Source organism: Pseudopipra pipra, chromosome 8, assembly GCF_036250125.1.
Source record: "Pseudopipra pipra isolate bDixPip1 chromosome 8, bDixPip1.hap1, whole genome shotgun sequence".
Lineage (NCBI taxonomy): Eukaryota > Metazoa > Chordata > Aves > Passeriformes > Pipridae > Pseudopipra > Pseudopipra pipra.
In genome coordinates, this window is record NC_087556.1 from 17,802,734 (window position 1) to 17,828,820 (window position 26,087).

The window sequence follows — 26,087 nt, forward strand, 5'->3', positions numbered from 1 at the left end:
TTTCACTGCAGCAAAATGTCCTGTTGTCTCATGGCTGATGATTAAGTGCCTGGCTTACAAACTATAATTTGAATAGCTGTTTCCTGTGAGGATACAGAGTGCCACTGGGTTGGAATAGTGCCAAGGACTGCTAGGCCACAGGCTCAGTGGGGGCCAGCAGAGTTCTAGGGCACAGAATCCCCAAAATAAAAAGAAGTGCCAACTTAATTAAACTACTGATCCAAACTCATCAGAGACCGAGTCTTGAAATCATGGGAAAAGGGAGGGCAAAAAGAGGCTGCCAGAATTTTAATAATAAAGGTAATTAAAGTAATGAAGCACCTTTTGCATCTTTCCCCTGTGATTTTTAAAGCTCAGTTCACGATCAGTGGCTCATTAAGTGTGGCACTGAGCTCCAGCAATTCTGATATTGTCCCTTAGAATTATTCTATTTTCTCACAAATTATTCCTATCTCATGGGCTTGAGGTTAATAATGCTGGGGTTTTGTCTAAAGATGCAGATACCTTTACAGGACAGCAACAGACAAGGTAGTTGCAATTTGACCTTTGCAGAATGAAGTGTGGAAGTCTTTTCATGTCATGTTGTCTGATGGATTTTTAATTACCTGAAGTGAGGTTAGAGGCAAGGTACCACAGAAGAATCTGCTGAGACACCCCTCTGCTCCCAAGGCATTTACTGGTTAAGTCTATTCCCTTGTAGTCGGGGAGTCAGCAAATTTTGCTAAGCTTTGGTTCTGATCAGAATTTTGGAAGGGCAAAATTTCAACCCACCCCAAATCTTTCCCCCTTTATCAGAGCAGCCTGCCTTGCTGTGGGCTGCCACTGTGAGGCATTCCTGTGAGTCCTGGTGAGAAGCCCTGTCACCTGTAGCATGGCTCTCGCTGTGGTACCACACTGCCTGATTCTCTGGGGAACCCCAGGAACCCCCTGAACACACATGCAGGTCCTGACCAAGGTTCAGGCCTGACTGAGGCTGACTTCTGCAGCTTGTGCAGAATCTGGAAGGCTTCATGTAGTTGCAGAAAAGTTTCCTGTGTGCGACTGGGTGTGTGCCAGTTCAAGTCTGATCAGACATCACCTCATGAAGGCTGTGCATGTTCTCAGATGCTAAGAATGGAGTTAAGAAAGAGAAAGGGAAGCAAGAACAGTTCATGGGCCTGTGAGCTGAGTCTGAAATTCCTTGACTGAAACAGTCTAAAGGTGTAATAATGGAGGAATTGGAACCAAGGACCCTTTTCCTGAAGGAAGTTCTAAACCATGCAAGCAACCATGAATTGTGCTGTGGCCACCTTCTTAAAGTCTGACCTTTGTGTCTTGTTCTCTGTTCTGGCAGCTCAGGAATCTTGGAGTGATCCCTCTACTGGAAGAGGAGGCCTTCAAAAGAAAAAGGTAAGCTTTCATCTACAATGTGTGTTGGTTCTCTTTTAGCCAGGAAGCTCCATGTAGCAGATACATTCCTGTAAATGCTCCTTGACAAACTCAGCAGGTCTCTATATGTGTTGGTCTGCCTACTTCTGCACTTCATGCATAGCTAGGACTGGAATCTTAAGTCATCTTGACTCTTTGCCATCCAAAGTCACATGCTGTTCTCCAGGGTGGCTGTTTTGTAACATGGTTATCAGCTCTGATGTTGCATCTTCTGTCAGTACTTCCCGTGCTGTCTACAGTTGTTTGTTATTAGAAATACAGATTTAATCTTATGCCCTTGCCTACTTAACTGTTTTGATAGCGGCTGAGGTCATGCTCCCTTCACACCTGACAGCTGGGGGCAGCATTTCCCCTCAGCACAGTGAGACCCACAGTAATTTTCCTCAGATGCTGTTACCAACTGATAAGGCACTTCTGCTGAATGAAGCTGAGACAGCTGTAGCTGAGAGCTGCCTGCTGTATTGGTCCCGCAGCTCTCTGCCTTGTCATGATTGCCCTGGAGGACCTGTGAGCTGAGCTCTTTTGCAACAAATGCTCTCAGTACCCCATTTCTATCACTGCTGCCTGTTGGCAGGTGTGGCGAGAAGCTTCTTTGGCACCATTCCCAGCCCCCACTCCTCTTCTTTAGCTTGGAACAGACTTCTCGCCCTTTTTTCTGGCAGCATAGCTGGGAACCTGCTTCAGGCTGTGCTCACTACAACAGGATTAGCCTCTTGTTAAAGCCATCTCCTTTTGATCTAGCCCTGTTGGAGTGAATCTGTCATGACTCTCAGGCTTAGCAGGGGCAGAATGAAGTGTTTGCAAGAGGAATCTCCCCCCATGCCGTGGGATTTTCCCCAACACTTGCTCAGTTGGACACTTTACTGCTGCTAATCTCTACATTCAGGACTCGTGCCGTTGCAGAGCCAAGGCAGCTTTCTGAGGACCAGTGCTTTCGGGGGTAACGGATCTGTTTGATTGAACAATTCCAGAGGAGTTTTCTTGTTGTCGCTTTGACTGTTCATCTCAGATGCAAGAGGAAGGGCCCCATTCTCAAAGTCAGGGGGCTGAAAGAACAGGGATGTGTTACACATCATCTTGAGAACTGGACACTGTTCAAGTTAGAAAGGAAGTTGAATTTGACTGTGGAGAGTGTAACCAACCTTTCTTCATTGGACTTGGTTTTCTTGATTTTTTTTTTTTCTTTCCTTTCTTCTTGCTGACAGTTGCCTGAGAAATTTACTCCTCCAGCCCCCATCACAGCTCCAGTAATGGGCCTGCCTACTGAGGCCCAGGCGATCCATCCTCAGCTATCCAGGTTGCAGGAATCTGGCCAGTCACCCCCAGGAGCACCCAGGGAAGGCAGCCTGCAGGTACCCAGGGGAAGTGGGGCATTCCCCAGCCACCAGCGCCTTGTCAAGTAGAAAAACAACTCAGCTTTTGAGGTTCTTATTACTTGGCAGCTACAGAGGGCTTATGTTACTCCCTAGCCCTTACAAGACATCTCTGCCTGAGTGTTAGAGGAGTTGCCAGGTTGGAAAAATGACACCTGGGTATGGCTGTGAGAGAGGGAGGGAGGCCAGGCAGGCTGTCAGCCTGCTTGAAGTTGGAAATCCACAGAGACTTGAAGCTATATTACAGTCTGAAGACGCTGTGCTTCCATATATTTTCTGGGTTTGTGAAGGGGTGAAATTCCTTCTGTTGTGTAATTTCAGGAGGGGAATCTACCTGCTCTAGCCTTTCATGTTTCTGTTTTGTTCATTTCTCTCTGTCAGTATCACCAGCTACCCGTGGAGAGTGTTGAGAAGAAGGAGCTGCCCCCTGAGCACCAAGCATTAAAGGCCACATTTGAAGGGTTGGTGCAACGCTGCTCTGCTGTCGCCACTGATCCAGTAAGTCCTCCCTTCCCTGATCTTTTGACTTTTTTTCCCTCATAGATGTTTGACTGGTGCTTCCTTCTTTTGTTTGGGTAAAGAGATGAAGAGTCTTGTCCCTATAGCCAAGTTAATCTCCATCTGCCTCCTTCCTTTAGGGTGTAGGCTTGTTCATCTTTGGGAACTGAGATGAATTCTCCAGCATTTATCCACTGTTTCTCATTGCCTTTCTGAAGCAATGGTTCTGTCCTCCTGGGTCTTTCTTTTAAGAAAAGTAGAAGAATTTACTCAGCTAATTCAGCTTACTGTTTCACTGGCTTGATCTGCAGATAGTTCAGATAGTTCCTACAGAGCTGGTATTACCAACTATTCTCAGAGCTTAGAGGGAAAAGATGAGATATCCTGGCTGGAAGAGAAAGCCAAACAATCTTTTGTGCCCAAGTCACTGTAATTTCTGCACCCTGGTTCCTGGAAGTCTGTTGGCATACATGTCACATTGCGTGAATGTTTCAGGCCAGACTGTCGTGTTTGCACATTGTGCTACATTGCTAAGTCTTCTCAGAGCTTGGGGGCACCATGAAGCCTTTTAGAATACTTCTGCTTGATAGGTATTGGGATAAGCACTGAGCCCAAACTGCTGTCCCAGAGTCAGGCAACTTGAGCAGCATCTTCAGCGTGTTTGCTCTGTGCTTTCTGAGAGTGCAACACAGCAGTTTCTGGAGACCTAAAGGTTCCCTCTATGGACAGAAAGGCCTGTTGGTTTGGGCTTAAGCACTTGACTTAAGTGTCAGTTGAATGGCTGGACTGGTACAGCAGTGCAATGCACCTGAACTCCCGTGGCTGCCAGGCCTGTCCCAGCAGTGCCCAGAGCCCAGTTATCCATGGAATAACTTATCTAGATTACTCAAGATGAGCCCAGTTATCCATGGAATAATTTATCTAGATTATTCAAGATGGGGTTTATGAGGTCAGTCACACCAGAGCTTCAGGACTCAGGCCCTTCCCTTGGTGATTACCTAGAGTGGGAAGGATATTCCCTTTTTATCTCAAGAAGACCAGGAAGAAGCTGTTTCTTAGGTCAGTCAGGGTGAGGCTGTCTAATTGTCCATGGGCCAAGTAGTGGATATTTCTCACACTTTGGAAGTACTCACTCTCTCCTGTGGTCTGCAAGCACTGGCAGAAGGGAGGAACGCCTAGGCTGGGAGATGGGAAAAAGGGCAATCCAGCTTCCTGTCCTGGGCAGAAAATGTGTGCATATACGTGCATGTACGCATGCACAGAGGGCATGGCTGGCTTGTATCACAGTCCCTTGCTGCCAGAGGCTGAGAGGCAGCTGTATTGTAAGGTTGCTGTGGAAAGAATGGGGGGAAGGACTGAGTGAGAACACCTTGGTTCTGGAGAGGTGGCTTTGAAGCTCTGGCAGAGCTAGCAATACCTGTTTCTCTTCAGAAAACCCGAAGGAAGCTGGAGGATGCACTGCAGCGGCTGGAGTGTTTGTACGACAAACTCCGCGAGCAGGCGGTAAGTAGATGCCACCAGTCCTTGTGGTCCAGCTGGGTTCCTGATCCCACCTTTGCTCTGGGTTGTGGGTCTTGGTGTCTGTACCAGTGTATTCTCTTGGGAAAACTAAGGGAGTGCCAAACCTTGTAAAGACCATGGATCCACCCAGCCTTATATATCTTCTTCCTTAACTTTGGCCCAGACATAGTGTAAGGAAAAGCAGGGGAGGTATTTGCAGGGTGCTTTTACCACCCAAGAAGGGTACTGGCACATAGAGTCCAGATGGGAAGGAGCAATTGGGGGTAGTTAAATGTGAACACAGTGTAACCTCTGGCTTAGAAAACTGAAGCTGCTGATGCCAATTGCTCATGCCAGCTGGCAGTTATTGTAGTCTGGGAAACCAAGGGAAGAAGCAGACTATCCTTCCTGCCAGTGCTTGACTGTGTAGATGCTGTTTGGTGAAGTGGAGAACAGTAGGGAAGGGTATGGAGGGAGAGAGGCCTGTGTTACATTGCTGAACATGCGAACTCATTTCTTCTCCCTCTCCACAGCTTTCTCCAACCATCCTTATGGGTCTCCATGAAATTGCCCGATGCATTGAGGCTAAGAACTACCCACAAGGTCTCCTGGTTCACACCCAAGTAGTGAGCAGCAGCAGTTTCAGTGAGGTGTCTGGTTTTATGCCCATCCTGAAAGTCCTCATGACCATTGCAGGCAAGCTGAATGTGTAAAGAGTGGAGCAGCAGGAACGGTACACACCAAGAGCTGGTGGACTGCCTCACCTGTTGATGTGGTGCAGGTTGTGGACTCTACTTCTGACTCCGGAGAAATAGGTCGGTGCCAGTGCCTGGAACGGTTCTAGGCCAGCACACCTGGCCCCATCCACTCTCCAGACTGGTGCCTGCAACTCCTGGAGACTGTTCTTTCTCTCTCTTCTTTCTTACTAGTCTGAGGCTGCTTTCCAGCCCAGGAATCTCAGTTTCAGGCTGTCCAGGTTGCACATAGATCCTTCTTCTTCCCTATCCCTGGCACAAAGTGGAACCTCCTTCCCTCCCAGGCCGACGTTGCTTTTTTTTTTCAGGAGATAAACAGGGCTGGCACCTGCAGCACCACCACAGAAGAGCCTCAGGCTCTATTCCCTGCTGTAGTGTAAACCTGCCTGAGTGGTAGCTGGGCTCACTTGGGTCCTAAGCTGGGGTGTCCCCACTCTGCTGGGCTGCAGCAAAGATCTCTCCTCATTCCTTCTTTCTCTTCATTCTCATCCTTGACTCACCCTTTCACTCCACAGCACCCATATCCTGCTACAACTAGGGCTAACTACTTGTTTGCTCTGGCCAGCTTTGGTTCTCTTTTCTTTGCCCAGCCCTCTCTTTTTAAGTCAAGCCTCCCGTTCACCCACTGTCCACCCTCCTTTATATTTTTTCCCCCATAAGCTCCAGGCTCAAGCCCATTATGTTTCAGGTCCAGGGATGATTCCCGCTTTCAGTTCCTGGGACTCTCCCATTCAGGAATGTGTGCAGGTTGGACTGCTCTGTGCACTTCTCCCCAGAACCAGTCACATCCTGTTTTGGGGCTAAAAGCTGCCCTTTCTGGCTCCTGGCCTTTTTCACTTCTTTTATGTTAGCACAGCTGGACTTTTACCCACTGGTGTTATCTGAACGCTTCCTACTTGAGGCTTTTCAGATGGCCTAGGGACTTTAAGAGCAGCAGGGATTGTTTAAGTCTCATAAAGATTTCCCTTGAGCTACCCTGACCAGCCCAGACTTGAGCAGGGAGAGACAGCTCATTGCTCCAGGTGTGGTGCATTCATTCTGTCTACAGTAATAGATACATGCAAAGGTGGTTCTCAAAGACCCCTTGGCACTGTGGTAGTAAGAATATGCTGCAGGAGATGATGCTGGGAGGACTCGAAGATATGGATTGTGCTGAGACTTTTCATCACTGTGGCATTTCCTCTGGGGTAAAATAGATGAATGAAGCATATCTGTCCTGGGGAAGAAGTCTGGGAAGGCAGATGGGATTTCAGGGCACATCTCTGTGTGTGTATATTTCCCTCTCTTCCTCCTTCCTTGCCTTCCTCTCTCTCAACGTCCTCCTTACTAACCAGGCAGCATAATCCTTGAGCCCCAGCTGGGAGCAAGGCTTCTTCCTGACATTAGGATGCAGCCAGCCCCTGCTTCCTCTTCTTGCTGCTTGAGTGATAACGCTATCATGGGCCTGTGGTTCAGTACACGAATCAACCTACTCTACCATGAGACTTAGTAAGGAGGAGAATCGGAGAAAGGAGGAAGAGGACATGTCTCATTCTCTCCTTCCCAGGTCAAAGTGCCTCCTTGTTGCTGCTGTGTTGTTTCTATTGCTGCGATTTGATGCACTGAGAGATTACAGAACAGTGAAATAAAAGCTGTGTTTTGTGATGCTTTTTTTCTTAAACTTGTCACCTCTGGCTGCAGGGGATTTCCTCAGTCTGCATGCCCCCCACTGAGAGCTGAGTTCTCAGCTTTGGTGAAGGGGCAGTTGAGAATTGTGGGGGGGCAAACCAGATTCTGGGCTCTGCTGATGTGGGCAGCATCCATCCTGTTGTGGTGAGACCTCAGGTCTTACTTACTCCTTAAGACTGCAAGGTCAGAGAACTGATCTCCAGATCACCTGCCTCAATCGTGACTGTTCATCTGCATCAAACACAAGAAGGCCCCCAGACTGGCTGATGTTCTCTTGGGGAATCACAGCAGTGTTGGGGATTTCGCACTTGACACCAAGAGTTGGAAGTATGTCAGTAAATAAACAGAGAGCCCTTGATGAGATTCTCTCCTGTTGGAAATAAATGTTACACCACTGAAGCCATGCAGCTTAAACAAGGATGAGTATTGGACCTGTGAGGAAATTTATACCATTGAATTATCAGTTCTTACCATTAGTTAATAACTTACAAATCTATTAGCTGATTTCATTTAAGCTTTTAAGGAGGTGAGAAGGCTGAAGTGAAACATTGGAACTGAGATAAAGTCAGGGGAATCAAACTAGCTTCTGATAAAAGAAAGTAATTCTGATGTAATCTCAATTTTTTTTGTTTGTTTTTGCTGTCAGCTAGCTGGTATATATACAGGCCTGCCAGACAGCACACATGAAACTCTGAAATATGCAGGACTATATTACCTGGCCTGAGACTGGAGGACTTAAGAGGAAGCAAAGGCTCAGAAAGACTGGATGGTGAAGATTTGTTGCTGGGAAGGGACCAGGATTTATGAGAGTCAGGGTCACAGCATTCAAGGAAAACCAGCCTTTTGTAATTCTGCTTCTGGCAGAGGCAAACACGAGGTGTGAAGGAGTCTTGAAGAGCTTTTACAGCCTGGCCTAAGAACTGTCCCCCATCAGAGAGATGCAAGCTGATTTTTCAAAGGCTACACTTGTGCAGCATCAGAAGGGATCATAACACAGGTAGCCCAGGTGGCATACATTTGCTTAATGAGTATATAAGGAAAATCCCAGCCTTCTGAGATCATTTAACAAGCCTGGCATTTCTTAGATTCTGCCTTCCTTGATCCAGTTGTAGTACCCTGTGCAGTCCAGCCCCTTGCTCTTTTTAACTCAGGCCATTTCTTACCACTGAGAAATAAGCACGGATTTTTCCATGTATTTCTCAGACGCATTTGATTTTAGTTCCCTCCAGCACACTCGGCTCCTGCTATCCAAGACTTGTGCAGAGACTGGCTGTTTATCCTGCCTTTGCTGCAAGTCCTTCCCACCTGCCCCTTTGTCCCATTGTTGCTCACTTTTGCTCAGGTTTACCGCTACAAGCACCATCCCTGAAGCTCTTGGTAGGGAAATCAGGCAGGGGAAGTGAGGTGACCCGCTTGAAAGTGCTGGAGAGGCTTATGGCAGAAGCCCTGCTTCTGTGGCCCTGGTGTGGTACGTTACACATACCCTGCTGGAAAGTGCTCCTCCATTTATAGCACTATCTCTGCTGGCTGGTAACAGCTTTTGGTCTGTGGGCAGCGGCCCCTCTGCTTTGCCCCCTCCCATGTGGGCACCCCTGCACTAGAGAAACCATTTTCAGCTGGGTGAGAAGGCTTTTGGGTTGGCAAAGAATTTGGGGGGGCAGGCGGTGGGAGGCAATAGGAAAGAATCCCTGGGCACAGAGAACAGAGCTCTAATCCTGTCGCAGATAACATCATGTCTGCAGGCTAGGCTTGTGTGTGTTTGGGGGAGCTGGAGGGGCAGAGATTGTTAGGCAGTATTTGTTTGTAAAGCCACTTGCTCTGAAGATAATGCTTGCACTAACTTCTATTGAGGGAGCAGTGTGAGTCCCCACAAAGTCCTTTCCCAAAGTGTCTTTGAAGCCAAGAACCCATTGAAAGGAAGAAAGGCCAAGAGAGGGGATTAGTTTGTTCAGCAGCTGTGAATTTCAGTGGGAGGCTGATGAACTCCAAAGTCTTTGTTGAGATGTTTTTTGTAAGGAGCCCTGCTGGAGGGAGAGACCCACACGGGGGCCGCGGCCTTAGACAAGAAGGAATCTGAAGCGGCGGGGAGCTGTAAACGGGCCACAAGGACTTTTCCCAAACACTTTTCGGAAAAGGTGTTGTAAAGAGATCGGAGGGGGATTAGCATGTGAAATGACACTTTCCATTGACTCCACAGAGGGGAGGGGAAAAGGGCTGGCTGGCTGATTTATTAGCATTTTGTTCCCTGCTCTATTCTGCTCCCCCAGCAGCCCCCCTCCCCTCTCTCCCCTCCTCCCGAGCCCTCTAAAGAGGTTTGGATTGGAAAAGGGAGCGGGGGGCTGCCTGTTTGTGTGTCATCTGGGCGAAGGTGACCACCTGGGAAGCTGAATGTAAATATTTCTCCTCTGAGGAATGCGCCTTCATTAAACCGAAATGAATACATGGAAGCATCCAATCCTGCCCACAATGGCAGCAGGGCCTTTTCCACTGAGGGCTCCCTGCGCCGGGAGGGGGGACCCGCTGCTGAGGTCAGCACATTTTGCAGCTGCGGTGTCGCCGTTTTCCCCCAGCGGAAGCAGCGTGTGGCGATGGGGCTGGCACGGGCCGTGCCCCACATGTCCCCTCGCCAGCAGCCCTCACTGCGCCCAGCGGGCACATCCCGGGCTGTGCCACGGCCCTCGCGGGGCAACTGTGTGGGGCAGCAGTGTCAGCAGGGGAGAGACAGGGTAGGAGCGGGAGGAAAAGGGAAACGGCTTCCACGTCTTCTTTTCCTATGTTTCCAGCTGGCCGTGGAACGGATGGGAGGGAGGAACAGAAGGAAAAGAGGGTAGAAGTTGTTCCTCTGCCTTGCCTTTGTTCTCTCTGCCTCGCCATAGTCCTCGAGCCAGCCAGTGTTAGAGCTTTCCCTGCTGGGCAAGAGGCTTTTGCCCCCTCTTTGCTCCCCTGCCCAAGGATGCAATTCCACCACGGGGAGATGGAGGAACTGCTGATGGAGATACAAGAGAGACCTAAGGCAGGGTCGCTGTATTAATAAAAACCTCTGCAGAAGCAGCTGGTGGTTTGTGTGTGAAGTGGAAGTGTTTCGGTTTTCCCTGAAAGTGGGCCAAGATTGTTTCTTGCAATTTTTGAAGGACCAAATTCTTGGTTGACATGAATGCTCTTGTTCTGGTGAGACCCCAGCTTGCCCTAGGTCCAAATTCCCACTCTCGATGAAGTATTTGATAATGAAGGAAGGGGCTATTTGATAACAAAGAGACACTTACAGACTGAGTGTCTCTAATATCTGAGCTATGAAGTGGGCAACTGGGCTCCTGCCTGCCATTTCCTCCTGGCAGCTGCATTACAGTCGGATGCACCCTCAAGAAAGATCGAGAAGAGAGCATGTCCTTTCCCCTCCTGGTAGGACCCAAGGTTGTGCTGCATGAAGTGGACTGATCAGGTCTTCCTGGACTCAACAGATGGGTAAGCAGATGGGTTTTAGTCTCCAGGACTGAAACTACAAACACCCACAAATGCAATGGGATGAAAGAACACCAAAAACTTAGACACAAGCATTTTGCAAGCACTTGGCTACTGATTTATTGCATTGGCTATTGGTTTACAAATATTGGCTACAAGACAGGTCTAATGGCCAGTAACTTAGCTCTGCTGGCTTCTCATATGGCTAAAGGACGCTTCAAACAGCAAAGACATAACATCGCAGCCCCAGGGAAGATCGCTGTGATGGTGCAGTGAGCTTCCCCAGGTGCTGCAGCTGGCAGCTTCTTACCTCCCTATCCCAACCACAGCAAGGGAACAGAGGTGCATCAATCAAATCTTCCTGCTGCTTGCTTAGCCTATAGAATATATACAATAAGTAGTAGAGGAAAAACTGTTATGTGTACATCACAGTAACTGTGCAATAAATTAAACTTCAAAGTGCTTCACTTTCCTATTTACACCACCATTAAATAGTAACTGACATTATTTTCTCAGACTACAAGGAAGTATTTAGTTAGTTAGCTGACAGGGTGAGTACTTGGCAAGTACACCAGGAGATGGGGAACGGGCTCAGCTGGCAGCTCCTCTGGGAGAGATTTGGGAGGCAAAAGGGACAGGAGAAATAAGTGTGAGGGCATCTTTGTGGCATCAATCAGGGGCTTTGGCAGGAATGCTGGAGTGAAAAGGGAGACCAGACCTGAAGGCTTGGAAGACACAGAGAAGGCATGTAAAAGCTGAGGGATGGGACCCCTTTTTTGAACAGCTGTTTAATGGGCAGGCCAAGCAGTAGCTTCAATCTTGCTGCTGCCATTTCAAATGCAAAGTAAAGCACTGGAGAGGTTACCAAAGCTGTCAAAGGATGGGAAGTGATGCTGTGGGCCTCTTGGATGCTGGCTTTCTGCAAGAAGGAGTTGCATGCCTTTTCTACTCCCTCATAGTGTAGGGCTTAGGTAATAACAACTTTATTTTAGTGCCTTTATTTTTTTAGGGTACTAAAAGCCTCTTCTCATTTAGGGATAACTGCTCTGAGTTGCCCAACTCCGTTGGTGTCATGTCAATTTCCTTGTACTTTCCTAAGTGTTGATCTCACTCAAAAGCCCAGAGTTGCTGCTTGTTTGGGGAACAAACAAACAAACAAACTCAAAAGCATAGGAGCCACCAAGACACCCGCTGTGTTTTCAGAGATAAAACCAGATAGAAACACTGGATAGAGTGACTCTGAGTTGAAGAGACCAAATCTCACTTGAAGGTATCCCCAGAAGTCGTCACCCACTGCACTAATCCTCTGTGTGGTCAAGACCTGGGGATTCATACAATGCTCTTTATCCTTGCCCAATCCCCCATGAGGCAGCAGTGGGAATGAGACAAAACTATGCCAAACAGAAATGGTGCTGGGGGCTGATGGGGAGGGCAGGAGAGGAGAGGGGCAGGCAGGACCATGGAAGCAAGTCAGAGCTTTCTCTTGAGCTTGCGGCTGGCCCCGCCACCTCCGCTCCGCTCCCGCTTCTCCTTGCGGACACAGAAGTACTTGGTGACCCGTTTGCGGCACTGCTCACACCGCACGGCGCAGCACCAGTGGAACTTGCAGTTGCAGCTGGACACCATCTCAGCTCGTCTCTCCTCCACTGCCAGCCCGCAGTCCCCACACAGCCGCCGGCAACTCCGCTTCTCCCACTTGCTGAGTGCCTTGCCCCTCTTCAGGCACTCCCTGCCCTCTGTGCCCAGCAGCCCCAGTGTCTTGTTCTCCAGACAGTAGTCAGGAGAGTCTTCTAAATGGACCAGTTCCTTCTTGGAGATGGAGCTGAAGGTCTCAGCGATGGCACCCCGGCTGGCAGCGCTGTTCCCTGCCCCCTGCAGCAAGTCTACCTTCAGGGCTTTGTGGTACCTCTCCTTGAGGTAAGTTCCCACCTCTCGAAACTCGGGCAGCTGCAGCCAGCAGGTCTGGGTGGTGCAGCTCCCTGACACACCGTGGCACTTGCAAGTCCGCTTCATGGTCCCTTTCACTGCCTACAGAGTGAGCAGAGAGGGAATTCAAGAAAAAGCCCAGAGGGTTGTTTCTATATTGCAGTGCATGCAGAAACATGGCTCCAGGCCTGTGGAGGAGTTTGCCATCAACCCTCCCTGGACCATAGCCCTGAAGCTCATAGATTTGCTTCACAGTACTCTCCTCCTTGAACTGGGAGAAAGAGGACTGCAGGAAACCATTATCGCTGTAATCACAAAGCTTTGCTACCTTAGAGCAAACACCACACATCACATTGTACTGCTGCCATCCTCCCAGAAGTTGTTTCTTCTGGACATGTGTTTTTAGCTACAGCAAATTGTAATTCTTCAAGGTGGATGGCCAGAGCCAATCTGGTATGCACTGTCAGGTCTGGAGGGAGAGAAGAACTCACCTTTCTACCCGCTTCATTGTTATGCAGGTTCATAGCAGCTCTGGCATCTTGTCCAGTCTCCAAGGCATCCACAAACTGCTTGGAAATGGCTTCCCCAAAGCCCACGTTATCACTGCAGCCTCCCCACAGCCAGCCTTGCCCGCCTAAGAGAGGAGATGAGATGTTTGCTGTCAGAGAACCAGCCCCTTGCCTGCCTGGCTTTTGGTCTGTGATATCAGAAGTGATGGGAGGGAATGGAGGCTGTGGGGCAAATTCAGTCTTTAACCTCACGATACTCCCAGATTCCCTCCCCTTGAGTTCATAGCATTTCTGCTGAGGCCTGGATAGTATGTGGCTCAGGCAGGCAGGCAGGGAAGGGCTATGTCCTGTGTAACAAATGCAGGGGTCTCCAGGCTTTCTATAGAGCAGGATTCAGAAGCTGTCAATTATCATGCAGCCATACAGATAAATCCTTGGGTCTTTAATCACCTTCTCTCAAACCCTGACTTGAGCTCCTTCAGTCTGACTCACAGGGACAGCACCTTGCTAACTTGGATTAGCAAACTGGTGGAGACATCCTGGTCAGAGGGAACAGATTCCCCTCTGTCTGAAACAGCCTAAGCCTGGCGTACATGTATTGAGAAGGCACTCTTTTTGGCACACCCAGAGTTCTGGGATGATGTTTGGCATCTTAGAAGAGTCTGATTTTCCAGTTATCATAAAGAAACAAAGGAGTCAGTACAGAACTGTAAAGCTGCACAAAAATATGTGGAGGGTACTTTTCCTAACTGTGTGGGAGCTTGATAACTTAGCTCAGCTGACTGGAAAAGCGTCACACGGTTTGCTTCTTTTACTCCTAGAGAAAAATGCCAAGTTATTTATGAAGATTTGAAAACTGGAACATTCTGACCCTAACATGCCTTAGCGGTACATCTTGGGAGTTGTGGTTTAATGGCCTTGTGCCTCTCTTGAAAGGCCTGGCCATTGCCCGGATTTCCCCAGGGCATTCCCTCTCCCAGGGAAAGGCAGGAGTGTCTCGTGGGAGGCGGGTAATTGCAGTGGATGATGAAGTCCAAATCAAGAGTTGGGACTGAAGGAAGAATGGAAACCTTTCACCAAATTGGATTCAGTGTAACAGCTGAATTGAATCACACTGTTTTGGTCAAGCCAAAAAGTTTCCTATGCCTTACAAGCTTTTAATTCACAATGGAAAATTTTCATGAAAAACAGATATTTTTTGGGGAAAGGAAATGCACCATGGCTAACTTGGTTTTCCAGAGAAGATAAAATTTGGTGTGTCATTGCCTGCCCAAAAGTCTTTCTCTGCTAGAGTTAGGCATTCCCAAACCTTGGACACCTAAGCAGCAGTGGCTGTTTTCAAAACTATTAGCCAGTAAAGTGAATTACTAAATACTGGACACTCCAGAGGAGTTGTCATAAACTAACACATACTGACTGACTGGCTGGGCAGGGCATGGTTTTTAAAAGATTTTGATAATTTGAAATTTGCCCTCTTTTCATTCAAAACAAAAAACCTAAATGTCAGTGTTTTCTGTGAAAGCTGAGTGGAGAGCTAGAGCGGTGCAGCCTGGGGTTCCACACTCAGGGGTGCTTTGTGGCCGAGGACCTGGGTACCACTGTGACATGAACAGTGTGAAGGCTGTGTGCTGCCACAGTGGTTCTCCTGGTTGTGCTCCTGTGTGCCTACCACGCTCAGAAACGCTGTAGAGGTTTATGAGTGCCACCCTGCTTTCCCTCCTGGTCATTCTGCTCTGGGGTCACCCTGGTCCTGCAGAGTCTGGGAGCCTCGAGGTCCCTGATCAGTACTGCTCTAACACCTGCCACGTAGAAGCATGGCATCAGATCCGTTCCTCTGCCCATATGATACTACCATTGTCTCCAGCAGCTTGAATAGAGTTCTTGATTTGAACCAGGGAAACTGCAACCCCTTCTACTTTCCCGGTCATTTAGAAAGTAATGGAAAGCATCAAGGGCTTGGCCTCAGCTGGTGTAAATTGGAGGTGCCTCAGTTAGCTTCCACAGAGATACTTTGGTTTGCTTACTTCCAAATTCCTCGGAGTTACTTTGGTTTGAACCAGGCAAAGCTCTGCTCTGGGCATTATTTCCAGGTGTGGGGACCAGGAAGGGGAGGTGTTTCTGCATGCCTCAGCAGCGGAGAGAAGAGCTTCTCCTGCTGCCTGGTACGTGAGTGAGGGGCAGCAGCTCGTCTCTCCTTACCCAGTTGTCCATTGCGGGAGTCATCACAGCCACAGTTGTCAAAATCCCCGAGGCTGCAGTTCCGGGTCAGTGTGTACATGACGCCTGCAGAGCTGATGGCATGGACAAAGGCAGTTTCTCTGTTCGCTGTCAAGTGGGAACACAAAGAGAGCAGATGTGCTAAGGATTTCACAGCAAGACCACTGTTAGAAATTACTCCTGCCATGCAGGAGTCTGTGTAGGAAGAGATCTGCTTGGGGAGGGCTTTGCGGGGTGGAGAGAAGGCCCTACATGTCAGATTAGCTTAGTTTGGGCTTGAACTGCATGAAGACAGAAGCTCTCAAATTTGATCCAGGCTGACTCATGCCATTTCAAAGGGTGTGGATGAGATAGCACGTGGCTGTCCTTTGGGAGCTCAGCAATGGCAATATAGCACAGATGGCCAAATGTCCCCCAGTTTTCACCAATACTAGAGGGAATGGGCCCTCTCCAAGTGTCAAAGAGCTCCTTCCCCACAGCCTTCTCGAGCCTTACCTTCTGCTGGAAGGGCTCTGAGCAGTGACCATACCTACCCACCAGGATCAGTGTGGAGATCATCAGCTGACTTCGCCGAGCCTTTGGCTTTCATTTAATACCAGCAAGGTGTGGATCTGAGCAAATAGCCTTGACAAGAACGATTCAGGGACCTGTTCTGGGTCCCAGAGTGGGACTTGACCTGCAATTCTCTCCTCAAGGCCCCACTTTGAAATCTCTGTCCACCTCTGCCTGGGGCCCTGGTCCCTTATCTGCTGCCAGTCTCTCCAGAGGCCTGAGGCTCCCTTCCACACCCAGGTCTTGCCTCTACAGGGCAGGTATGAGCTCAGCCTAGCATCATATGTAGGTCTGGAGGGCCAGATATGCACTGAAATATTTCCTGGGTAAGGAATGGGATACAGTGACAATGACCACAGCCCCATGCCCTGCAGTGGCCCAGGACAAGGATGCTGGAATTCTGCCCGGGGGGATTCTGATATCTGGAAGCTGTGAGAAGACTTTTCTCTTGTCTATTGGCCAGAGCACAGCCACTGATGAACTCTTTCCTACTCTCTTTAGCCATACCCCTCTGCTCGGCACACCACTAGCCTGTGCTAGTTCTCAGCCTCCATGGGATACCCTGGGACACCATCTAGGCATGGCGTGTCCAGCAGCCCATGTGGAGCTCATGACGGTGCATCCTTGTGGGAAGGCATCCTTGTGCGAGTTGTCCTGCTCAAGCTGGGGTTTGGCAGGTCCGGAGGTGATGCTGATATTGAAAGGCTGCCTTGTGTTGAGGCTAGATCCCACTGTGTGGGGGAGCTGATGGGTGAAGGGGTCTTCTGGAAAGATCCCTCTGAGGGATTCCTGGGAGAGACATGTGCCAGGTGGGGATGGGAAAGTAAAGGAGGCACTTGGGAAGAGAGGAGGGGGCCATGGGCTCTAACCTGTAGTAAGGGGGTCCCAGTAGTGGTATCCAATGCTTTCCTTACCGCTGCGCAGCCCACCGTGGCTGGAGAGCTGCAATGCCCTCTCAGGGCAGTTCCAGCGGTCCCAGGCAAACTGGAACTTGCACTCCTCGATGCCACTCTGCGCCCCGGCCGCCACGCTGCTGGAGTAGATGAGGTAGGCCTGGGAGCAGAGCAGTGGGTCAGTACAGGGATGATGTGTATTTTTAACTGAGAATAACCTGCATGTCATCTTACAGAGACAAGACACACAGAGCTGAGGAGGTCTCCCAGGCTTGGCTTCCCTGGGAAGTGAAGTTCACCAGCAGCATCAGCAAAGGTATTTCCTGCTGTGCTGGGTTGGAGCCTGAGCCTCCCAGGGGAAGAAGGCTGAGCTTCTGGCTGTTAGCTGCACTGTGAGTTGTGCCAGCTAGCCTCTGCCATGGGGAAACCCTTATCTCTCCAGCATGAGAGGAGGCAGAGCCTTCTGCTCAGAGATTAGGAAACTCCAGGCCAGCAGGTACCTCAGCCTGCCTCCTTCTTCACCAAAGCCCCGGGGAGACAGCATTGCTTTGGGGCAAGGCTGCTCCACCACTGCATTGAGAGCTGTAGAAAGCGCTAGATGGGCCTGGAGGTGTTCCTGGGGAATTGCCAGAACAAAAACTGGGTGAATTTTACAACTGGTCCTGTTTAGGAAAAAAAGCCTCTGAAAGAGGAGAGCAAGGATGTGGGGGGTCAAAAATACTGAATAAAGTCCTGGCAATTCTAATTGTGTTCCTTGAGGAAGTATGTTTTACAGGGCCTACAGAAAGTACTTTCCAGCTGGATCAATGCAGGTTCCAATGCCAACCTGATCATCAGGAAGCAAGAGATGACAGCCGAGAGCTTCAGCTGGCATCAATAGACAAATCTCCAGAATCTGGCCCCAACTAGCTTAAAAGAACCCCAGGTTCAAGGAGTTGTAGCGGGTCCTTCTGGTCCCTCTCTGCCTTGTTGCTGGAAACCTGGGTGTGAGGGGAGCTCTGGCCAAGGCTGGGTGGAGAGGAGGGGTAAGGAGGAGCCCCTGTCTCTCTCTCTCCCTCCCTGGGTTTAGTGGAATCAGGGACAGAGATCAAAGGGATTTCTCTTACCTTGGGGCCCGTCATCAGGAAATTATTCACTGACCTGGAAGACAGAGACAGTGTCAGCAGGGAGGGGGTGATGGTGGAGGGGCCTGGGGAATGCCAGGCATCCCAGAGCCCTTCTCTCACTCCCCTGAAGTCTGCCTGTCTCCTGGCTGCAGGCACCTTTGGTCTTTCCTTCATCTCCCCTTGCTGCTCCCTGAGAGACAGGATGGTGCCATCTCCTTCCCCCCACCCTGCTCCCCTCAACCAGGCTGTACTGGGCTGCAACCCCCTCACTGCTCCCTCCTTTTGCTTTCCTCTGCTCAGCTGCCCTTTGTAGCAATCCCCCCATTATTTTAATATTATTCTCTTCCTCTAGCCTTGCTTTTTACCTCACCAAACTGTTGCTCAACTTAACTCAGAGTAGCATTTCCCCCAGCCCCAGGAGCTGGACCGTGTGCCAGCGCCATTCTCCCTGTTGGACCATGCTGAGGGAAGGAGGAGGTCACACTGCTGCTCCTTTGCAGTGTGTCCCAGCTGCATCCCTCCATATCACAGTCCCTTGTTTCCTGCAGTGCCAGCTCTGGCTGCCCACACTCTCCTCTTGGTCTGGTTATAGTGATGGCTGAACACAAGTACACATGTCCTCCCTATCCTGTTGGACACTGCAGGGAGCCCTGGAGGTTCGGGATGGAGGGGGGCCTAGCCAAAATTAAACTTTCTAGTGTTCCCACTGAAGGTGTGGAGGGATCACCTCCAAGGGTCTGGAAGTGTGTCTGATCTCCAACACTGTCCCCAGGAACTTGCTGAACCAATGCTGTCCAGTCTGAGTCTTTCTTCAGCAGGAAAGACTTTCAGTGCAAATGGTCAGTCAGCATTAGAGCTCCATATGGTGCAGTGACCACCATATGGAATCTGGAGGATGTCTGGGTGAATCGTGCTTAGCCATGTCATGGCAGAAAGGACTGACACTTTGAAAAGGCCCAAGAGCCAACTCCAAGTATCTCTAGTCAGAAAGGAAGTGAGAAAAGAGAAATCTCTCCTACAAACACCTAATTCCAGCCTCTCTAGCTTTGCAAAATAACTCTCATCACTGTCTCTGGAGCACCTCCCCTGCTGGCACCCCAGAGAAATGGGTGAGTGCTGTTGTCCCCTGGGGAGCACACTGAGGCCAGAGAGGTGTCATGAGTGGATTGAGAGCTTGCGGTGAGTGAGTGATCAGGGGAAATGATAGAGCATGTACTGATAGAAACTGGGCCCCTCTGCTTCTCCTCGAGATGATGTTTTGCTTCAAATGAGCCACAGGTATCTCCGTGGTAAGGGAGAGAAAGGTACCTTCTTTTTATGCTAAAAGTGCCGCAGACAGAGTGTGGAAGCATCCACAGGCAGAAGCAGGCACTGCTGTCCCAAGCTGCAGGACTAAGTGCAGCCCTGCCATAGACACAGAGGCAGACAGGGAGGCAGGACTGGTGCCCAGACATCAGACGTGACAGATTGAGAGAGGATGTTGCCCTGCCCCCGGAAAACTGCTCCGGGAGTTAGTGAACCTGTTTTACCTCCACTAGAACTGCCCTCACGGAGATCCTCTCCAAGGTACATGACAAAAAGGAAGTATCGTTACTTTATTTTGGTCAAAATCACAAGAAATTTGATCCTTGCTGTTACGGTTTAGAAAGAGTTGAGAGAATGAGTTTGCAACACTTCACTCTGGCAAGCCTAACTTTTTTTTTTTTTTTTTTTAATATGGTTGGTTGGTTGGTTTTGGTTTTTTGTCAGGGTTTTTGGTGAAAATGTGTCCATATTGATGTTTTGGGAAAGATTCAAAATGCGAGTGGGCTCTGCAAGAGCAGGAGATCCTTTCCCTTTGTTCCGGGCTTGGGAATCAGACCCGGCCGTGCTCCAGCTCATGGGTACTTTAGCACGAAGTCGATGGTTGTTTTGCAGAGGAATTTTCCTTTGGAAGCTGCTTCTGCATTGTACAGCTAATTAAATATTTCCTGGGACTTGGAGAGGCGGCATCTGTAGCTGAGTGATTAGAGCATCGGGTGACCTGAATCACACAGGGCCATGAACCTGGGGCTAATCAGACTGTGTAAGCTCCATGGGTCCCCATCCTAATGCAACTGGGTAGCAGCATGAACAAGTCATTTTTCCATCTGGTTTCCCTCCTGTCCTTTGCCTTGACCTTAAGTGCTTTGCTATGGGGACCACACTCAGGATGGTGTCAGTGTGAATCTGAGCCCCTGGTAGCAGCTGTGAAAAAACCTCTGGTAAAGTGCCCCTTTGTAGGCAAGAACTAGAAAATTGCAAGTCCTCTCTTATCTTGCTTTTGTGGCCAAAACAAGAGATACATCCCATCGGCATTGCTTCCTATGTGTGTAAGAAAACCCAAATTCACAGTGTACAAGACAGATTTGCTTCAAACCCTTACTGGCATCACCTTGGATTAGGAACATCTGAGCAGTTGCAAGGGTGGCTTTAGGGGGAGGATAGTAATCCACAAATTCAGGGTTTACAGCAAACCAGCCTGTTAGCAGGAGCAAATTGACATAACTGCATTGAAGCAGAGGATCTGTTCCTCCCAGGGTAAATCTCAAGTTCACAAAAAGGCCAAGTTCAGGATACGCCAATTCGCCATCAGCAACTGAACAAATGATACAGTAGCAATTTCCCAGCAGGATATTCTAAACATTTTTAAGCAGTCGTAGAGACAGAAGGCATTTTCCCTGAGCTCTTGGATCAACAGGCAGGCATGCTGCTGGGCGGGTTTGTAGGGCTTAGACAAGTAAAGGATTCATTTGGACTTGGTGCATTTGACACCCTAATATTTAACTCTTGCTGCTGCAAGTGGATTCAGGAGAAGGGAGCTGGGACTGTCATGTGGCTGGAGGCTAGCTGAAATTTTTCTTATTTATTGCTGAGAGGGAAGGAAAGATAATAATGGAGACAGAATCTGTGTGTTTTATTTTTGCTCCCATGATTTAGCTAAGAAAAATATGTCTCCCTTCTGTATAGTCTCCAGTGAGGGCAGAGAGCAATGAAGCCACAAGTTTCACAGATGTAGTGCAATATTGACCATGCCACTAGAATCATCTCTGTGCTGCAAACAGGGGTCACTACAAAATGAATCTCTCTTAATTTGTTTTCTGTGTAGTGTGATTTTTTTAACAAAACTATTTATTTATTTCTACTAAATTTTCATAGTATTGTAAAGGAAAGCACAATGTAATTCTTAATAATTAGCTAGCTGCATCTACAGTGGATGTTAACCAGCTGAATTCCCAAGACTTTGGTGACTTTTTAAAATCACACACATAAAAAGAAATACTTGAAGTCATTCCTCTTCTCTGAGAAAGCTCACAAGGTTTCTAGCTACATAAACCCCTTTCCCTCCACCTTCAAACTCCAGGACAGTATTACACAGACTCAAACCTCAGCAGGTAGAGAGAGGAGACCCATCAAGTTCCTCATCCCCCTCCCCAGCCTGTGCAGGGCCCTGGCCAGAGTACACTGCTTCATTCACTGCAACTCTGTGTCTCCAGGTAAAAAGCAAATCTAGGGCAAGAGATTTTCATTGTATCCGATATTAGGAAATTATCTCAAAGCTAATTAGTATCTATAGCAGGAGTTCTCTATCACAGGTTATTGATTCTGAAAGCAAAGAACCCTGCCAAACAGCTGTCCCACTATATTTTACACATATCAAATACTAACAAGCCTCTGATAATTCCATCTCAGTTATGACTCTAACCAATGACAGCACCCCTCTCCTCAGTTTAATATGCCTTATCTAATCTCCCATTAAAATATTTGTTTGATATCTTATCATCCACTCAGGCTACTGTGCTGCTGGTTCAGCTCTTTAGAAAATTATAAAGCTGTATTTAGATCTTTACTGTCATTATTGTAAATACAGAAAATGGATAGAATTTCACTTTGGATCTGAGTTTCATTCTCAAGTATGAACTCTCCAAGGTTATTAGAAAACATGGGAGGCTGGAAACTAAAGGCAGTCCCACAGCTGAAGTGTATAAAAAAGCCATTTAGAAACAAATTGCTGCATTAGATTTTGTTACATTATTCCCCCAGGATAGGAGACTGGGCAGAAACTCAATAACATTTGGAACTTTACTTTTTTTTTCTTCATTTCTCTTTATTTTGTTATCTTTATTTCAGGGTTTTTAGTTCCTCAATGCAACCCTGACCTTTTGATCATCTACAAATACAGTGGTTGGATGGTCAATTAAATGGTAGAATGTAATCCATGCTCAGAGAAGGGAAGTGGCCATATAAATATATAAAAAATAATTTCTGTTGTTCTATATTGCCCCCCCACCTGCTCCCAATTCTTGTCATTAAATCACAGGAGAAAATTAGCTTGTGTTTTAAGCTGTCATATCAGTTTAAAAAAACCAGCAGAAATTTCAAGCAGAATTATTTTATGATTCCCACAAACTTTGCTTTTTTTTCTCCTCAAGAGTTAAGGGATAGTGTCTGTAAAATGATAATTTCAAATAAAGGTTGTAATTTCTCTTTCTCTCAGGAACTCATGACCTATGAGCAATATGCGGAGAGAAGCAGGGTTATCTTGATCTATAAACTTTTCTCTTAGATAAAAACTTCTGAAAAGCAGACACAGAATTTAAACATCGAACTTTGGATTGAAAATGCTTCAGATTTCCGAATTTAAGTCTACTTTGTGCACTGAAATTTCTTTCCTCTGCAGCTGTTTCTTCAAAATGTTGATTTTTTTTTTCTTTAATGTATTTTAAACCTGTTTTTATTGAGGAAAGCAAGACACATACAAAGGAAGGGCAGAAAAATAACAGTAAAATCAACATGAACTCTTGCCTAGCCTTTCTGCAGAACACATATATTCCCCTTGTTCCAGAAAGGAGATTTATCTTCAGTTTGCTGCTTTATAGTACTTAGGCATATACAAATTGTTGCACATTCTTTTAATGAAGGAAGTAGAAAATCTCTGAAAGAACATAAATTTCACTCTCAGAGAGCAGAAATGAGTTCCCATTTATTCTGTAATTTCTCCTTCTATAATTTTGACTTGTCCACCCATGGTAATAACCCTAAAGTTCTGCTTTGGGGAAGGCAGGGGATTTTAGTCATTCAACGGAAAAAGACTTTCCTTGCCATTAGAGATAAGTCTGTAACCCACTTTGCAGATTCCCTAGGGCATCACAACAATGGATAAAAATCACATAGGAAAAAATACCTACGGAGCCATGCTCTGGTTGGGCATGGGACTGAGGGATTCCTCTGCAAGGAATGATATGAGATGATGCAAGTATAATCTCTTTCTATTAATCTTTATAGAACTTCCCTGGAAATAAATATAAAACTGCCGTTAGGACAGAGCAAGTCCACAGGAGATGGCCACAGATTTGTGCGCAGTGGAACTGGTCTGACGGGACTCAGGTGGTTGGAAAGCAAGCTGTAGCAATCTCCGTACCAAAATCTTCTCCCCAGGAATTCCTAATACATGAATTTCAGACATGTAATTCTGACCCTGTGTCTGCCAAGGAGCCTGGATCTCAGGCTACTCACGCAGAGTGACAATCCTGTGGATCTAACTCACCACTGCTGGCTCTGAGCTCTTAATCAGGGGCTTTCTTCTTTGGGGAGTGTGAGAGAAGCCCCACTTGATTGATTAAGACAAAAGACAAGCTGACTGTGAGCCTTTGTCCCTGGCTCTTCCGTTGGGTTATCTTCCCAGTTGGAAGCGAGGGGCTAGGTCCTCAGCATCCACTCTCCTGTTTTACCCCAGCTCAGGATTTGGCCCATAGTTATTTTTGGGAGGCACAGGGAAAAAGGGGGACTTCACAGATCTAACCTCTGCCAGTGAGTGTGTTGGGACTTAGTTAAATATCTGGTTCCATTAAAGACAGAACTGAGCTAAATGGGAAGGAGGGGACATTCAGGAAGGTGAAGAGGAATTTCATTCGGATATCTGGGAAGAGCACCTGCCTGTGACACAGACTGAGGTGCTCTCGATACTCACCAGGCACAGCAGGATTGGAAGAAGGGAGTGAGGAAGAAGATGGCCAGATAAGGTTCCATGTGAAATATAAAATCCAAATGAAGATGGAGAGAGGAGATCCTATAAAAAAAACAGCTTGGGTACCACCACCACCAGAGAAGAAAAAAAAAAAAAAAGAAGCACAACTAAATTAGGGAAGAGATGGAATTATTTTCCACCCGGCAGTCCTGGTGTGATGAAGAGGCGTATGCCTCCTGAATCCCAACTTCTGCAAAGGGTAACCAATCCTAAGGAGCTAAAGGGGGTTGGTGAAATGGAGCCGCAGAACTTCCTAAGAAGAGATTATCTACTTAATTAAAGATTTTTTTTCCCTTAAGTCCTTCAGCCAATCAGGACTCAAGTGCCAGAGAGAGATTGAACTGATGAAAAGAACACCCCAGGTTCCTCGAAGACAAATGCACCACGAAAGGGATAAGAGGGAGGGAAAAGGGAAAACAAAAAAAAAAAAAAAAAAAAGAAAAAAAGAGAGAGAGAGAGGGATCAAGAAACAGACAGCAAATCCCCTAAAGTAATCACTTGATTCAATCTCCACCAGCACTGTCCTGGCTCTCCATTCCCTGCAAAGGCAACTGGAAGGGCTGCTTTTGGAGTGCCCTCACCTCCTCCTGTCCTGGAGACACTGCCAAGGCTGGGGTGCTGGGTGCTCTGGGATGGGGGCTTGGGTTCAGGCTGTCTGTGTCTGCTGCTTGGGCCACAGATAAGTGAACATTGTCTCTGCCTCAGTCTCCCCTAGGAGTTAAAGGGAAATCAGGGCCAGTTCTTACCTCCATGTGCTTCTCCTTCATCCTGGTGACCTGCTCTTTCTTCCCACCTGTTTGCATCATGCCATTCTCACCCCAGGAGAAAGGCCTCTGACTAAACCTTCCCATTGCCCCTTAATTTTTTGCTTTTAGGGTTTCTTATAAAGTCCATAGGAGAGTTAGTGGTCTCTCCCTGAGGGCTTATCCCTCAGTCTAGCAGCCAACAGCTGCTAGAACTACTTAGAAGTGCATCCAACCTGTGCCTGCTGGCCATGTTTGACATCCCAGTACTGTCACAGCACCCACCACAGACACCCTGACTGGCCCCAGATCAACCTGATCAGCTGCACCACTGTGTCCCAAAGCCATAGGAGGATCTTCTCCACAATGCTAAACCAAATTTTATGCTGTGGATATGATCAGCCAAAACATGGTCTGAGACCAGTCAAATTCATTTCATCCGGAGTGCAGCTGCCTGGCAGAAGGGTTGGACTAAGGCAGGATTTGAAGAGGACCGAGCCCCTGTGGCTGAGCCATGAGGCAGGGCTGGCTGGAGGCTGAGCTTTGCTTGGGGACACCTCAGGCAGATGAAAGTCCCTCCCAGGTCACACAGCCTAAGGGAGGGAAATGTGCCCAGCTAAGATTTGCTCTCCGATGGACTTCACAACGAGCTCAGATATGCCCAGGTCAGGAAGCTCTGGCCAGGCATGACCTGGGCACTGCATGTAGAACACTGCTGGCAAAACACTGCCTTTGTCTGGAGTGCTGCCCACCCAGGCGGGGCAGCACCTCAGCCCAGGAGTGGCTGGACAGTTTGTGGGTACCTAGGAAAAGAGAAAATGCAGCTGCTAAAAATTGACCCCAAGGCCAGCTGTGCCACCCAGCTGTGTCCTATTACAGCAAGGCTGATGGTATTTGCACTCATTAAAGCCCCAGCTCCTGGAGCCATGGGCATTTTAAAATCGAAGGTGCTATGTATGCTGAGAGAAAGCTTGAAAATTTGTCTAGTAGAAGATAAAACCCCAGAAAGTGAAAGGTGAGGGAAATACGCCCTTTACTTATTTTAAAATTAATTTTTATTATTAATTATATTGAAACAAAATTTCAATGCTGTAATGTTTAGCAGAGTATAATGGTTTTGGTGGTCTAATTCAAATAGTGGGGGTGGCTGTGCTCTCCCTCCCAGGCTGTCCTGGACCTGCTGAAGGGAGCAGCTGCAGAAGCTGATGCTGCCCCAGGGGAGCTGAGGGGCTGCCGAGGGGCTCAGTCCCACTGGGACAGCACTGGTGGGATGCAGGGGATGCCACCACTCTGCACTTGGCATCTATTTCCAATGATAGGAAGGGGAAGAATTTCCAGTTGTTTCTTGTAAGTCTCCAGCTGCCTGTTTCAGGACTTTGAACCCAAGTTTTCACATTTCTCAGGTCTGGCAGCA

The 26,087-nt window shown here is 48.0% G+C and overlaps 2 protein-coding genes across 6 annotated transcripts in view; one reads left to right on the forward strand and one right to left on the reverse strand.

Annotated features, from left to right (window-relative positions):
- The window catches only part of SEC31B (SEC31 homolog B, COPII coat complex component), a 36,298-nt gene extending 29,100 nt beyond the window's left edge, over positions 1-7,198 (forward strand). For all 5 annotated transcript variants that reach the window (XM_064662736.1, XM_064662741.1, XM_064662738.1 and 2 more), the window contains 5 exons: positions 1,334-1,389; positions 2,634-2,780; positions 3,183-3,299; positions 4,731-4,802; positions 5,333-7,198. In XM_064662736.1, coding sequence (XP_064518806.1) covers positions 1,334-1,389; positions 2,634-2,780; positions 3,183-3,299; positions 4,731-4,802; positions 5,333-5,512 — 572 coding nt within the window. In that variant the 3' untranslated portion in view covers positions 5,513-7,198. The remainder of the gene's footprint in view (positions 1-1,333; positions 1,390-2,633; positions 2,781-3,182; positions 3,300-4,730; positions 4,803-5,332) is intronic.
- Positions 7,199-11,948: 4,750 nt separating this feature from the next.
- Positions 11,949-24,205, reverse strand: WNT8B (Wnt family member 8B). Its single transcript, XM_064662744.1, has 6 exons — positions 23,874-24,205; positions 17,885-17,918; positions 16,800-16,938; positions 15,316-15,441; positions 13,099-13,241; positions 11,949-12,709 (listed from the first exon to the last, which is right to left on the reverse strand). Exons 1-6 carry the CDS (start codon positions 23,930-23,932, stop codon positions 12,152-12,154), a joined length of 1,059 nt encoding a protein of 352 aa, XP_064518814.1. The 5' UTR covers positions 23,933-24,205; the 3' UTR covers positions 11,949-12,151.
- Between the last annotated feature and the right edge of the window lie 1,882 nt (positions 24,206-26,087).

Coding starts and splice junctions, on each gene's coding strand:
- WNT8B (XM_064662744.1), bottom strand. CDS start 23,932: ATGGAACCTTATCTGGCCATCTTCTTCCTCACTCCCTTCTTCCAATCC. Junction 17,919..23,873: donor TTCCAATCCTGCTGTGCCTG/GTGAGTATCGAG, acceptor TCTGTCTTCCAG/GTCAGTGAATAATTTCCTGA. Junction 15,442..16,799: donor CCACGGTGGGCTGCGCAGCG/GTAAGGAAAGCA, acceptor CCCACTTGACAG/CGAACAGAGAAACTGCCTTT.